This window comes from Pyrgilauda ruficollis, unplaced genomic scaffold, assembly GCF_017590135.1.
Source record: "Pyrgilauda ruficollis isolate IOZ18807 unplaced genomic scaffold, ASM1759013v1 scaffold19, whole genome shotgun sequence".
In the NCBI taxonomy this organism is placed as follows: domain Eukaryota; kingdom Metazoa; phylum Chordata; class Aves; order Passeriformes; family Passeridae; genus Pyrgilauda; species Pyrgilauda ruficollis.
In genome coordinates, this window is record NW_024518095.1 from 4,996,473 (window position 1) to 5,012,307 (window position 15,835).

Here is a 15,835-nt window from a genome sequence, read left to right on the forward strand (position 1 = left end):
GAAATGTCTCTGTCAATCAACAGCAAGCTACTGTGGTGTTTTCTGCTTTTACCCTGTTTTTCTCATTTCAACTGATTTGCCTTTCTTCCCTTGTCTTCTCACACTCCCTGCCCCCCACCTCTGCCTCAGCCCAACTGGATCTCACTTTTGTGCACTTTTTGGTTTCCTACCTGGAAGTATTCCACTCTTCCAGCTGTCCCCCACCTTTCCTTTGCCCTCCAGAGGCACCTTTCCACATCTTTCCCTCTTTCTTCATGCTCCTGATGCTCTCTCCAGCTGATCTTTCCACAGATGTTTGCTTTAAATGGTTTTCTTGATTCTCTCCCAATGTCTCAGTCTCCTTCTGTTGCCACATATTCTTGGAAGCTGTGCTACACAAAAAAAAAAAAGGCAAGAAAAAATTACTTTCTACAGCTAGAGAGGAAGAGAAGTTGTTTAGCTAGAACTACAAGAAAAGTGGTGCTTTTCTCAGGATTCCTGTAACAGGCTTGAAGGACAGACATAGCCTTCTCAAACACTCCAGCACTTGGGATAGCAACACCATCAGATGTGGCACCATCTATTTTACAGATACAGCATTAAAGTAATCATTATTTTAATTTGTACTGTATCTCTCAGGTGTAAGTCACATTGACAAGCAGAACAAGACTCTTTAATGTGCATACCTTCTGCTGAACAGTGCATTAAAATGGTAATAGAACACATGCTTTTCATTTAGAAGATTCTGTATTTTACAATCCAGCTCCCTGATTCACTGCTCATCAACTTTTTCAGCCCATTACTTACATAGCTGCAAAACAGTAGGTATTCTGGAATCCATGGCTGCATCTCATTTGAGAAACAAAATACGGGCTACAACTGTGGATAAAGACCCTATTAAACTAAAAATACTAGGCTACCAAGAATGGGCTACCAAGTATGAAGAAAGCTATCTAATTTCCTTTACTAAACACTGTCCACTACTAGCCTATGAAAACTGCCAGCGTGCTTCTGCAGTAAGGACCAAAGGAGCTGGATGTGGACTGAGAATTCACACTTGCTCATATCTTAGCTGTCATCACGCCAGGCTTGTCTCCAGACAAAATGCCACAAAGCCATGGGCTGTATCAGAGGGTTTGTCATTCAAAATCTGAAAGCAGCATCTAATCTTTGCCTTGATTTGTATTTCAAAGCTTATAGACTGGACCCCATGGATTTCCTTACCCAGTATGTTTATACAGGCACCAGGAAGGTTTTTTTTTTAATAGTAAACTTGAATTTTTTGCAGACTGGGATTTCAGGCTCACTGTGCTGGCACAGCAAGAAAGTGTATTTCTCATGAAGGACATGCATGTCTGCAGGTCCTGAGGGTGGCTGCAAAGAGCACTGAAATCTCTTTTACTGTGATGCCTGTCTTCCCACGTCTGAGGAAGAAGTGTTCATTGGCAAAAATTACCCAAGTCTCTGCAGTGGATCTACTAACAAATCCAAAAGAAAAGAAAACTTAGAACAGAAGACAGATTTTTGGGTCTTTCACTATCTCCAGGAATTGTGAAGCAAATTTTTTTTCCTCAGGAAGTGCTTTTGTCTGCAGAGAAATTAACTGAAAATGAGATTTACTTCTCAGGAAAGGAGAAACAAATGTATGGCAAAATACCAATAGTTTGGAGAAGACATTTGTACCTGGATCCCTTTTTACTCCTACTGAAATGTGAATGTCTCAAGTATTTATGGAAGGAGACTGTAATTTGTGCTTCTTTGCCCAAACCAAAATGAATTTTCATAGAAGACAAAAGATTAACACACCAGCTGTCTTCAGCCACATTATCTGTAGGTTTATTTTCGCGGAGTGGAAAACAGATCAGATTTTTTCTGAAACTTGCCCAGGGAAATGCCCTAATTTTTTTGTTTGTTTATTCTTAAGGGATAAATGTTGTGCTTTATAGGCTGAAGTAACTTGAAATAAGTATAGGTCTTGAGTTTATTGTAAATGCACAGCAAGCCCTGTGGCAGGGAAGAACGATGCATCTGACGCCATGTTGTCAGAAGGCTAATTTATTACTTTATTATACTATATTATATTAAACAATACTGTACTATACTAAAGAATACAGAAAAGATACTTACTGAATGCTAAAAAATAATAATGAAAACTCGTGACTCTTTCCAGAGTCCCGACACAGCTTGGCCCCAATTGGCCAATGAATCAAAACAACTCACACCGGAGTCCAATCGAGCAATCACCTTGGGTAAACAATCTCCAAATACATTCCACATGAGCATAACACAGGAGAAGCAAATGAGATAAGAATTGTTTTTCTTTTCTCTGAGGCCTCTTGCTGCCTTTCCCAGGAGAAAAACCCTGGGCGAAGGAATCACGTTCACAGAATGTTAATGCCACAGGTGTTGGCATCATAATCCTCCATAAAGACCACTAATCCACCCCAGTAAGCTTCATTAAGTATACTGTGTCCCATATTTAATGGAAGATCTGCTATAACTTCATTAGAAAAACATAACTTCATTCAAGACAGCTAGTGTTCATTTTTGAGGCACTGCTGCAGCTGCAGACCAGAGAACAGACACTCTTCTGGGAACTTACGTGCTTGCTGCAGGTCGATCCCACTCGTCATCACTCAGCCCTGGATCATGGAACGGGTGGTTCCGTGGCTTGCCTGGAGGGGACAAACTGCCCTGCTTGGGACTCCTCCATTCATAGGCATTGAAGTTGTATCCTGAAGCCTGATAGGTGTGTCCTAAAAAGATGAATTATTATTTTGCAGAATGCATATGCTGAAATGACAGGAAAGCACACCTCTGAAGCTGGCTTCTCAAGAACTGTGGAATTGTCATTGTTACCATATCTTTTTATGTAGCCAGATTATTTGACCTAGATTATGTCTGGAATTAGGTATGCTCTAGAGTTTATCTTGTGAAAGTCCACTGAAAGCAAAATCTTAAATATATCTAACACTGTTCTCCTACTGTTTATGTCTCAGCTGCTTCTCTATTTAGTTCTAGATACTGCCACAATTTATACATTTTCCAATCTGACATCCTAGATTGAACAGTAGTGAATAAATCACATGTTATGGATGTGTTAAATATGTGTTAACATGGTCATATCCAACATGCCCAAAAGTAAAGCTAACTTATTAATAAAACTGCTTCAGATGTATTGAAAAAAGTTTCCAAAGATGCATTAAAAAATCCCATGAACATGGCTTTTCATGTGCTCTTTTTCTCGGGCTCTAAGAGCCCAGGAAAGGCCTGTCTCACAATGGGCACACATTCCCAGGACTAATATACACCATCTCCATCACCCATTTCTAAGTGTCTCAATGCTGTGTAAGTGGCATCAGATGACTTTTATACCTGCAGAGTTTACTTCTGGGTGCTTTTATCATACTAGCAAAGCAGGTATTACTTCAATAGTACTTCTTTAACTGAAATCAGGTGTAAGTTGAATTCCAAGTAGAAAGCAGCTTCCAAGTGATGTATCAAGAAGAACACACGGACCAATGGGTCACAAGCTGATGCTGATCTAGTAAGCAAAATCCATTATGGTAGAACTGATATACCTTTTATGCTTGCTATATTACTTTTTTAGCCCTGTAGTTGGTGTTTTTTTGATGTGCATATTGGATTAGGAAGTGTTATTTTGTTGGTGACTATTGTCACTGCTGCCATTCCTCTAAAGAGGGTAATTTGCTTCCATGAATCAGTCTAGACCTGTCTCCCTCAAATGCCGTGTAACTACAGAGCTGTGAGCATTTTCCAGCAAACTGGCAGACATTAACATAGGAAAGGTATTGGTTGGGAAATGTGACTGCTGTGTGGTGAAGGCTCTGGATTAGTAAAACAGAAACGTAAGACAAAGGTACAAAATGGGGTATTAATTCAAGGAGAGAAAAGACAGCTCACCAACATTAAATTGGTAATTAATAGGATAAAGCATTATCTGGTGCTCCAGAAACATCCCCCCAAACTTAGTCTGTGCTTATTGCCAGGAAGGGTTTGGAGCAAAGCCAAACTCAGCTTGATGGGTCAAGACAGAATGAACTTTTATAGAAATGGGGGCCACCACAACACCAAGGGATAAAGGCACAAATCTGTTTGCACTCAGGCTGTTTAGCAGAGGTGCCATCTATCCAGCCATGCCTGGGCTGACTTTTTTAAGGGAGGTAAAAAAAAAATCTGCCTTGAGATACTGGTTCAGCTTTGACACAAAATCCAAATCATCAGGACTCTGGAAAGCATTCTGGGCTTCAATCCCTTCCACAGCTGAATAATTTGCTCCAAATACATTCAATTCATCCAGAAAATGAGAATTACCATCCTGGCATTTATTCAGCAATAGCTCTCCTTAGCACTATCAAAAATATCAGAAGAAAATAAAATATAACTTATTTTGATAAACTGACCAACACAGTTAAGGAAAGGGGTCAAATTCATCCAAATTCCAACTCCAGTGGAAAAAGTTATTTGAGGTAAGGATCAATCTGTCCAAGTACCTCCCAAGTAATGGGAATATATGCTTTTCTATAGAAAGAAACATTTTAAAATAGTTAAATAAAACACTGAAGCTGTGTGTAAGTTACTTTTCTTGCTATCAAGAATATTACAAGATGTCTATATCCTTCACTGCCTAAATAAACATGTGTTACAAACTGAAATTATTTAAAAATCCTATCTAAAACAATACTCAGAGAGAGGTGAAAAAATTATCGTTATAGAAAATCATGCCTTTAAATGGAATGATTGTTTTTGACAGCTGAGAGTTAGGTGTTAATACTGCAGGAATGAGGAAGAAGCAAAAGATTTACAAATTATAGGCAATGACTAATGTTGCCCTTGAGCAGTTTATAATAAATCTGTTGTCATTTAAAAATTAATGCATATGGGCATCAAACTCATGAACATTTCCAGAGTGCTCTGTGCCTTGCATTGATCTGTACTTGAAGGATAAACTCATTTAGTTGTGGATGAGCTATGGACCAAGCTATTCAGATGTCAGTAAAGCTAACAAAAGCCTGTTAATGTATTGATAAATGCTTTGTAACACATCACATCCTCATGAAAGAATGAATCTGAGGCCAGCCAAGTGCAAGAAATCATGCTGCCTGCCGAGATGTGTGGTCATAATGAGACAGCAGCACATTATAAAGTACAGGGTTAAAAAGTACAGATAAAAAAGTTCTGCTTAGGGCAAAGGAAGGTCAACCATGAAGGCAGTAATTCCTGCTTTAAATGTCGATTGTGTTTTTGACAGTACCTTGATTTCCAAAGCTGGTATCAATACCAGAGCCATCCCATGACTCCACTGCACTGTCGACACTTGGGACTGCAGTGGAATAGATGTCCGAGAGCTTGCCAGATTTCTGTGCAGCAGAGCTTTCATCTTCAGCATCGCTCAGCTCGCTCACGTGACCCACAGGCACAGAAAATTTCTTGGGGCTGGTAGCTGAATAGGATTATATAAAAAAAGGTGTTGATCCTAGATTTATTGCATTTCTGAGAATATGGTTTTTACTCCTGACACTAAGCTTTTCCATGGATAGGCTAAATGCTTGTTAATCTGCAGTAACACGTGCATTAAGGACCATGGATGGTACCCTTGGCCACACTCACCATCTGTTTGCTTCTTGATTTTCAAGGTGACAGTTTCTCCTGCCATCTGTAACAAATGAATGGCTTCACTCAAAGGTTTTCCTTTCAGACTGCTACTATTTATTGCTAGGATTCTGTCTCCTATGTGAATTGCTCCAGTCCTACAATAAGAGAGAGAAATAAAACATTGAGAAGAGAGTGTAAAAGGCAACAAAGGCAATTTCTTTGCATTTTGGAGCATTAAAGTCTCATCTCCCTTTCTTTTATTTTGCTTTTATTGCTGTGTCACAGAGTAATTCTTTTGTTAGAAATGCTTAAAGCAAGTCACCTTTGTTGTAGTGACAATAGCAGAGCTGAGGCATGGTGTGGATTTCTGTGTCACTGTGACAGTTGAATTAATCACCTGTGGATGATACTCACTGCAGCCCACCTGCTCAAGAGCAATCTCAGACAGCTTACTAAGTCCTAAAATGAGTCAAGTTTCTCGAAGTCTCATAACATAAAAAAAAGCAGTGTAAGCAAGCAACCAGCTATTTCACATGCCTGGCCTTCAGGATGGGTCAATCAAGAAAAGAAAATAAATTATTTGTAAATGGTTCTGGCTGTGCACAGTGTCATGTTTTGTGTGCTGTACCTTCTCTCCGAAACCACCACCAAAACTGAAACCACCAAATTTCAACGACTCAACCAATCTGAGAAATAAAGGAATGACAGAAATCCTGATAATTTTCATTATTCTCTATCTATCAGTTACCATAACGAGCATTTCTGCTCCTCTGATAACGCTTCCTATGGTGTATGTAAGTGCACATGCAGATGCAGTGGCAGATAAGTGTATGATGAGTTCAGATAAACCTGCACACATGAAGCGCTTTCTTTGCTTATTGTACTATATAATGCTGTTGGTTCTAAAAGGATGCTAAAACGTTCCTGAGACTCAAAGTGCTCAATTTGATTGATTAGGTTTTCCTTGGTGATCTACAATAAGAATCACAATCTTCTGCCTTGTATAGTATGTACATCCTGCTCATGCTCCTGGAGCTTGGCAATGATCAAAAAACAACAGCAAAAAGATTATGAACTCAGATTTGGAGAATAATAAAAAAAATCAATTGCTAACCCATGAAAATCAGGGTTTTTAGGTGAACAAAATGAACCTCTGTCTTGACAGAGAGAACATTAAAAATAATTTTCTTTCCAACTTACCTTTCAGCTAATCCTCCTTTCGTAAGGCTGGAAATGATTATGGGATCAAAGGGCTCTTCAGTACCAGAGATTGTAATTCCAAGAGGCCCACCATAGCGCTTGAGCTCAACAGTATAAATAATTGCTCCAGAGCTCTCCTGTTCATCTGCAATAAATGCCAAGGGGATGCAATTGGTTTCTTATGAAAAAAGGAATGAAAAAATAGCATATTCAATCTAGTGACAGGTAATCAAACAACACTATCAAAGGATCACATTTCAGATACAATTCTTAATAATATTCTACTGGATTATTTTCTAAAAAAAAAAAAAATTACCTATTATGCAATTTTTTATTGCCAAAATAAAAAATACTAATACTGATTTGTTTCTTGAACTGAATGGAAGGTATTTAAAATTAAAGGTAATTTGAAAGTTTTAAACCCAAACTTTCTTAAAAGAATTCTGAGAAAAGTCAAAAGTCATTGTAAGATGAGCAGCCATATTCGTAAAATAGTTCATGTTTTTGATGGACATGTTTTGAGCTTTTTATAACAGAACCAAAAATATTTTCTGTATACTGAATTATCAACTAAACTGAATAGTAAGTTTATTAGATATTATTTCATGATACCGCACAAAGTAATTTGCATTATTTTGAAGTTTTATCTCACCAAACAATTATCAGAACTGGAAAATAATCCACCACTGAGTAAACTTAAATACAATGTATTTCCTTAAACAACACTCAATAGGCATTGCATGAACAAGATATGTGCCTGTATTTATACAATGTTCTTTACACATTATTAAAAAAATCCCAACCACAGCAAGAGAGCAATCAACTGCAGCATATTTTGAGTTGTGAAGTAACATTTTAAAATTTAAAATGCCACAATTCTCCTCAAATCAAAATAACAAATGCTTTCTAGCTCCTGTTCTGACATTGGAATTCAGCCAGGACAACTGGTCTGGTGGGCAAATTTTCTTAGATCTGTGGGTAATGACATTTTAAGCAGTTCAGTGAAAGTGGAAAATGCCTAGGATGCACATTCCATAAATGTTACTAAAACTAAAACAACTTAGAAAATTCAAAAGCTATAATTCCTGTTCCTGTAGATAGAAAAGCTTAAAAAAGCCCCAAACCTACATCACTAGCAAAGGCTCAAGGAGTTGCCTCCTTCTAATACTGAATGTGTTACTTTAGGCAGAACTGAAGGAACACTAATATCTTCGAAGGTACTTTGTTTCTTCCCAACTTTCAGAAAATGTAGCTCTTCAGCCCCCCACCTTCCCCTTCCACTCTCTTCTATTTCCTCCTTGCTATCCATGTACAGAAAATGCTACACACAGGGAATCAAAGGAGAGAAGAATTAGCGGTGCTCATTCAGAAAGAATACAGGGTTTTGGTGCCTGCTTGGGGCATTGCCATCAGTGTTTTGGTGCAGTTCACATCAACTGCACTTTGTCTGACATGCTCTTTCCAGAAGCACCCAGCTCCCCAGAGGTCACTGCAAGCCCCTGTGTGCCACACAGGGGGCTAGCTGCCCCTGCACAGCAGAATGGAGCTTTGCTTGCTTAAAGCATTTATGGAACAGCCACAAATCCCCTGGGGTCTAATGCTGGTGCTGCTCATCCAGATGTGGCACAGACATGGTACAAGACTTCAGCTGGAAGGTGAAAAGTAACACGCCAAGCTAACTGAAGATTAATAGCCAGCACTTGCTAACAAGTGACACAACACTAACATTTCTCTGCTATAAACACAAAGTGAATAAAAAGTTACTAACAATCAGCAGCCCTTCCACATGAGAGCTGGAAGCCTATAGACCTCAGTGAATGACTGGAAAGCAGACTGGTCCATTATGTCTATTTTCTGGTTAGCTGTAGGTCAGAGAATTATTGGCAGAATGTTATGCTGAGCAGAATGTTGGAGCTATCCAAGAACAGGGCATACATGTGGTCTGAATTCACCAGGAAGGCCAGTTCTGCCATGTGAAAGCAAAGAATGGTGATATTCAGGAAAGGGAGCTAGCCATTAGGTTAATCAGGATTTACGATTGTCCTCAATTTGGGAAGCTGGCAAGAAGAAAAGGAAAGAGAAAAATTGCTGGAAACATACCTCCATCTGGGGAGAAGATATAACTAAGTACTATGGTATGGGTCTCATGTTTTTGAGGTTTTCCATCTTTCTTTTCTTGTGATGCAATTCTCGTGGCTAATTCTTGGAAACCACATTTAATGAAAGTAGATCCTCTGTGCTGCAGTACCTCTGCTCTGCCCACTGGCCTCTTGCTCATCAGAATAACATCTGACCAATACAGTGACAAGGGCAAAGAGCAGCAGGGTCTGGGGAGCACCTGACATGCATCATCCTGCTGTGGCCTCAGCTGCACGCTGGCTCGGAGGAACACAGCTCTGAGACTCCCTGCCTCACCCTCCTCAAAAAAGCATGCAATGCAAAATAAAAAGAAGTTTAAATCTTAATCTTATTCTGTGTTTCACAAAACATTTTGGAGTGCTCCATGCCTACTCATCAATCAGCATTAGGCTTTTATTTTCTCATGGAATTTATTATTTTCCTCTGTTGACTCTGAGCAGCACATTTCTTCCTTTGTGAGGAAAAAAATCTTTGGTAAGTAAATTAATGGCAAACACACAAAGAATTATTTTAACTGATATATACTTTTTATTACACCTTTGCTACTGTTATGCCACTAAATATTTTTTCTTTAACATTTGAGGAGACACTAATTTTAAATTTCAAAGTACCTGAAATCTGCTGTAAATACTTTCATTTATGCTCTGACACTTAGTCAACTCTTACAAGAACAATTTGTGTAAAGAATTTTTTTAGTAGGTTTCTGAGTAGCTGTCCAGTTACACTTGAATCTGTTCAGTTACAGCAATCATGTCTGGACAAAACACTGTAGTTGTGTGAGAATCTTGATATAGATATATATCAAGCAATGTGAGTGTGTAAGAGAAAACTGTGGTATAAGAATCCCAGTGAGACTAAAATCTGTACCAGATACCATGGTGTGCAATACCTAAGAGTGCAAAGATCTTATTTTCCATGAGTGGAGACCGAAATCCCCATTTCAATTACAGTAACAATTTGCACAAGGTACTAAATGCAGCTGCCTTTGCTTTGTACTATAATACTGAGAAGATACTTGGTTTGCTTTCAAAATCAATTAGGAGGGGGAAAGAAAAAGGAAAAGAGTCTTCTAGTGGAATTCGAAACACCACTTCAACAGCTGCACTTAATTTCAAGTAATAAAGTGTAGCAGGTTGTGCCTTTTTTCTGTGAGATTATAAAGAGCTGAAGAGAAATGAATCTCCAGTTTGTGCTTTTGTCTAACACTGTAATGTAAACACAAGCAGTAATAGTAGCTATAACTGTCTTACTTCCTTTGCACTACAATGCATAACAGAACTCACTTTACCTCCAGGTAGAAAGTCTGCTCTTACGGAATCCACAGTGGGGAAGACACAAGGTGACTATCAATAGGTGTAGGTGCCAAAAATTATGGCAGGTCCATTATTCCCTTGGGCTGATCAGACATGGCTCCTCCATCAGATATCCAGCACAGTGTGTAAAATACTACTTACCTTCGAGCATGTCAAAAGTCAAATTTTTAAGTTTATGGACAAAGCACACACTACACCACTTTGCTGGAGAACTGAAGCCTAGGGATCCATGCTTTACTAACCATTATGCCAATTTTAAAAGCAGAGAAAATCCCAATACTCCAGTAAGAAACAGATCATGTTGTTTATATGGCTGCACCTGAGGGCCAATTGTCCTTTCAGTGAACTGAAGACCTAATTTTGCAGTGCAGCTCCTGCAAGCAATATAGTCAGTGAGAAAATTCAACACTTTATATACCATTAAAATTCTTTTTAGGTGACATTTTCTGATTATCATTAGCATAAACCAGACCATGTTCAGAAAAAAAAAATCACTAAAATTGAAAAGAAATCCCCTATGCTCTAGAAATCCTGAAAATGAATCTGCAATAGTCATTGCTGATACCGGAATTATCTTCGTCTTTGCGGATCTTTAACTTTACAAGGTCCTCACAGTGCTGAAGGATCTGGACAGCATCTTCCATTGAGCAGTTGTCAAGTCGAATATTATCTATTGCCAGCAACTTATCACCCAGTTCAAGTGTCCCAGTTCTGCACACAAGCAAACAAGCTTACATGAAACTCAGGTAACATTAAAAAAAAGGTGTCTGGAAAGATCTAAACATCATTAGAGGAACAAGACGGATTTTTAGGGCAATTATTTCTTAATATGCCTTCTAGTTTCTAACTTTTCACAAAAGTATTTATTTAAAAAAAACGCACAGTCTTTTACAAGCTTTCTCTGTTTAACTTGAATTTGGCTGGTTACACACATAAACAGATTTTTATTGGGAACTCTAATGTCTTACCTGTGAGCAACACTTCCTTTCTTGATATCAGAAATAACCAGAGGGTCCCCTGGTTTTCTACTTGAAGGAGCTGTAACAAAGAATATATACAGACATTTGCTTTTGTTTCTAGACATGCACATGGACTAATTTTGACCATAAACCAATACTTCATACACATTCTTTATTTGCATTAAATTCCTCCCCTACCCCTAAATTATCTGAACTTCAGGTAAAAACAAACACCAGCAGCACTGGATACTCCTCAAACATTAGAAAATCTCAGAATTGCAGTGACTGGTACAAAGTGAATTTAGCCTGGTATGTCTGAATTCAGGGTTAGACCAGGACTAGCCATGTGAAGTCATCACAGTACAGCTCCAGTGATCTATCATAAAATTCTGCACAGCTGTAACACATAGGGAAGACTTTCTGCCGTAACAATCTTTCAGTGCAACTACTAATGATGATCTTTTCCCAGAATAAATCCTATAATACCATATCCCTGACCAACAGAGCTGCTCTGGCGAAATATCTAGAGTGAGCTAGTCCACATTGTTTCCATCCACTTCTGTCCCATCCAGTGCTTAAGGCAGAGGTATGAAGGTAATGGGTTCTGGCTGAGAAGGAGGAATCCACTTCCCAATAAAGGAGATGCTGTGGACACACCCCACAGGGCTGACACACTATTACCATGTTTGCACAGGTGTAGCTTACAGCACACGGATGTTTGCTTCACTGTAACTCGCTGCTTCCTTGGAAGAAACTAGTGCCTCTTACCACGAGTAACTCTGCCCCCCTGTGCCGCTGCTGGACCTGAACAATTGTGGACTTCTACAAACTTTGTACCTACTAGAAGCCCTGCAATTCCAGTCAGTTTAGTAAAACTCCCACCAATCCTCTCCTCACACACTTATCCCTTTTTGGAAGAATCTGACATTAACGGTCAATTTTTCTATCTGTCCCTCATGGTTAAAAACATGCTCTGCTCTTCAATGCCAGGCACTGCAATTCTTTACCAAGTCATGCAAAATTATTTGACAAGTTTTCCTTGGCCAGGAAATTTGGTCTGCAATTTTGCTTGACTTTTAATTGCCTAGGAGGCAGTTAAATACACCAGAGGAAGACAACAGTGATCACTGTCTTCTTCCAGAGGACTGCTTCTTGAAGTGGCTCCACTGAATGCATTGTTTTGGAGGGTTCATCCATTTGCTGACACAAGACTGCACTGTAGATCTGATATGGCAAGCAGTCAGCTTAGAATTTGAGGGTGAGGAAGAGACATTGTTAGATATCTCTGTGGCACATGCTGTCTACTTTTGGGAAGAATATCACCTACAGCTGCTCTGTGGTGAACACAGAGACTTTTGGGACTGTTAACAAAGAGTGTGCTGATAATAAAACATTGCCATGTGGTAAAATGCTCTCAGCTCTCCTGAAAGCACTAATTAGTTTTACACATTAAGTGTTCTTCAACTGCCCCACACCATTCCTGCTCTGTGAACGGAGCCCCTCTGCGTCCTTTCACAGAAGGTACGTTTCCATCAGGCTCCCACGCCTGAACTGACAATCACCCAAAAAGCTGCCCTTATTGGAGGATCACCTACAAAATCCTGATGTCAGTTACTTTAGCAGCTCATCAATCTTCTCTCTGATGCAAAATGACAGATCTTCACCTCCAGCTACCACACGGTAAATTAATAATGACATTTCCAACACAATATGCTAACAGGTCTTGTTAACCTTAGCTGCCCTGGCTGAGACAGCCTTTGAATGTCCAAAGGAACTGTTCAAGAACTGCTAAAGAGCCATATTTCAAATGCAATGTGAAAGCCCAGAAGACAGGCATACAAGGACTTTGAATAATTTTTAGAAATTTGTCTAAACAGCATGCTTTCAGGAAATGATTATGGTGCAATTTAGAGAACAGTAATTAACTTTTTGCAAGATACGTTATTTTTGTAGCTTGTTTCTCATACTTTCATGTCATGGGTCAAATAAATTACAACACCATAATTTGCTTGAATCCTTTGGATTTGTTTTACTAATTAGTATCTTGTTAAAATTTTAGAGTATCACTTTGGTGATTTTTTTAATTCTGTGGTTTTACCCTCTGGGTTGCCTTATTCTGAGGTTATAGGCTACCCACTGCAGACTAGGGTCTGAGTCCTGAAATACTTTTTATGAAAGTGTCTTACAAAATTACCAGAACTTAAGAAAATAGTCCATTATTGTTGTAAAAAGAAGAGAGGAAGAACAACAATGAGGGAAAGAGCACAGCTCAAAGAGCAGAGCCACAAAGTACATGTGGATGCAAAGATTATGATGCTGCACACAAAGTTATCACAGTTTCAAACTGAGGAAGTGTGAACCAGCAGTATTTAAAGAGTTCTCCTGGGCTATTATTTGGTCTGGAGAATGAAAGCCTTTTTGTAGGCACCAAACAGCTCTGTGTGAAATGAATCCCCCCATAGTGAGAAGCAGATACACCACACTTCATTTTGTTATTGTTCAATGCTCATGGCATACTTCCTACAAATTATTCAAGTTGTGTTGCAGAGATAAAATCATGAATTTCCCCCGGAACATTTGTACCTTTTTGCACATTACTACAGGCTAAGATTGTCACCAAACACTGGTGAACAGATGCTGTCTCCAGCAAGAAGATTGAGTACTACCCTGACTTTACAGATAAGCAAAGGAAACAGGAAAATTTTGGTCAAAATATGACAGTTCTCAGTGAGCAATTTGAGATATCCATGCCTTTATATGCCACAATAGTTTGTAGAATATAACAGCTTCTATGTCTGAAATACAACTACTAGCATTTTCAGCAACAGCTGCAGATGAGTAGCATTTCTGTGAGTGCAACCCCATCATCTCAACATTTCTGCATAAAATCAAGCAGCCACCTGTGGAAAATCTCCACCCCCACTCCCAGAATGACTTGTCTCAGCACAAGTCTTTTGCAGAGAAAAGAAAAACTACCCTAATTTCTCCAGGGTATCATTAAACCACCTTGACCATGAGATCGCCTCCTTTATCTTTCTGCAATACTCCATCTCATTCATTATGCAGCCTCCATCCCCTTTGTTACACACCACTGTTTCATCTCTCCCCAGACAGCAGAGAAACCAGAGATCCAGTGGGAAAGCAGTATTTGACCAGTTAATATATCCACATCAATTAATGCAAGCTTGAAGTGACACTGTACAGCTTCCAGTCTCTACTTCAGAATTATTTCTGGTTTTAAGAGGCCGTTATAGATAAAGCACCTTACTACTCACCCATGTCCCGCCTTCTTGTTCAAGTCCCAGCTGCCCCCTAATCCTGATCACAGTTCAGTCTCTCCCCTCATTTGCTACCTCTGTTACAGCTTTCCACTTCTTTCCTCTCCTTGTCCCATTCTGCTTGTCCAGTGAAGATCTCATCTTTTCTCCTCCCTGTTCCAGCAGTTAGTCTTGTTCAGCTTTTGCAGAGACCTTAGAGTCTGCATGAATAACTATAGGTGGACTGAAGAGTGCATGAAGTTACTCTTTCATTCAGTACTCAGAAGTTACTCATTTCAGTACTACATTCAGTGTTGCAGCTAAATGGCTGCTCTTAAGCAAGGTGCTGTCTGTCTTTAAATTACTCTTTGATCCTGGGTCTCCATCTCAGGTCTCCACTCTATTCTACCACACTTACCCAGCCACTTGAAAGTAAGTTCAATGAAGTGTTGTCAATTCTGTGTATCAGCTGCTCCATTACATTTAAAAAACCCTCAAACAATGCTCCTTTCTTATTTCACTGCTAATTTAAACACCACCCCCCCCGCCCTCCCACACACACACACACAAAGTGACTGCAACAGATTTTGGGGTGGACATCTCACCCACCACCCAGACAAAACTCACTACTTTCAGCATGGCTTCAAACTTTGGAGTTTTATCAAACTCTGAACAAACGGAACACGCAAAGGAAAATGCTCATGTTATGGAAAAATACTTTTTATACAAAGTCAGTCTATTTATCCACAATGCTGGTTTACAGCTACTAGACATTTTTAGGAATAGCGCGATTAATAAATAGATGAAGGAGCTTTTTAAAATTACACTGATGCAGCTTTTTTGTTCCTTAAGTATTGATTCATGTGGAGCAGCTGAGAAATCTGTTGATATTTTTCTGTCTTGAAAAGAATTATTTGTAATGTTTCAAAATTAAGTAGAGCTTGCCAGGTGAAATCCCAAAATATACAGAAGCATGCTTTAGAAAATAGATTCTCATAGTCAATATATCTGTATTTTACAAATACATACACAAAGCTTGTTTCTGATGAAATACAAAAACAATAAAGCAGACTACAGTATAGTAGACTACAGCTAGTCAAAGTGACTCAGAGAAACTGATGATAGTTTGGGTGAGATTCTGATATTCTTACCAGCTTCTCAGCTTCTCATTCCTTGAGTAGTCCCATTTGCTTCACAGACATTATTTATGAAGCAAGGTGCTGCAGTTCATTACCAGTAAGGATATCAGAATCTTACATAAGACAGAAAAAAAGAAAAGAAAGCGTAAAAAAACCCAAAAAGCTGTTAACTACAATTACCAGAATCCACTAGTAAGTCATTTTACTGGACATCATTCAATGGTCTTGACAAA

At 39.0% G+C, this 15,835-nt stretch overlaps 1 protein-coding gene across 5 annotated transcripts in view; it reads right to left on the reverse strand.

Moving 5' to 3' along the window:
* Positions 1-15,835, reverse strand: part of GRIP1 (glutamate receptor interacting protein 1) — a 210,344-nt gene that overhangs the window by 14,361 nt on the left and 180,148 nt on the right. For all 5 annotated transcript variants that reach the window (XM_041465593.1, XM_041465592.1, XM_041465595.1 and 2 more), the window contains 6 exons: positions 11,216-11,285; positions 10,813-10,958; positions 6,796-6,940; positions 5,602-5,750; positions 5,255-5,443; positions 2,582-2,735 (listed from right to left, as the gene is read on the reverse strand). In XM_041465593.1, the coding sequence (XP_041321527.1) occupies positions 2,582-2,735; positions 5,255-5,443; positions 5,602-5,750; positions 6,796-6,940; positions 10,813-10,958; positions 11,216-11,285 (853 nt within the window). The remainder of the gene's footprint in view (positions 1-2,581; positions 2,736-5,254; positions 5,444-5,601; positions 5,751-6,795; positions 6,941-10,812; positions 10,959-11,215; positions 11,286-15,835) is intronic.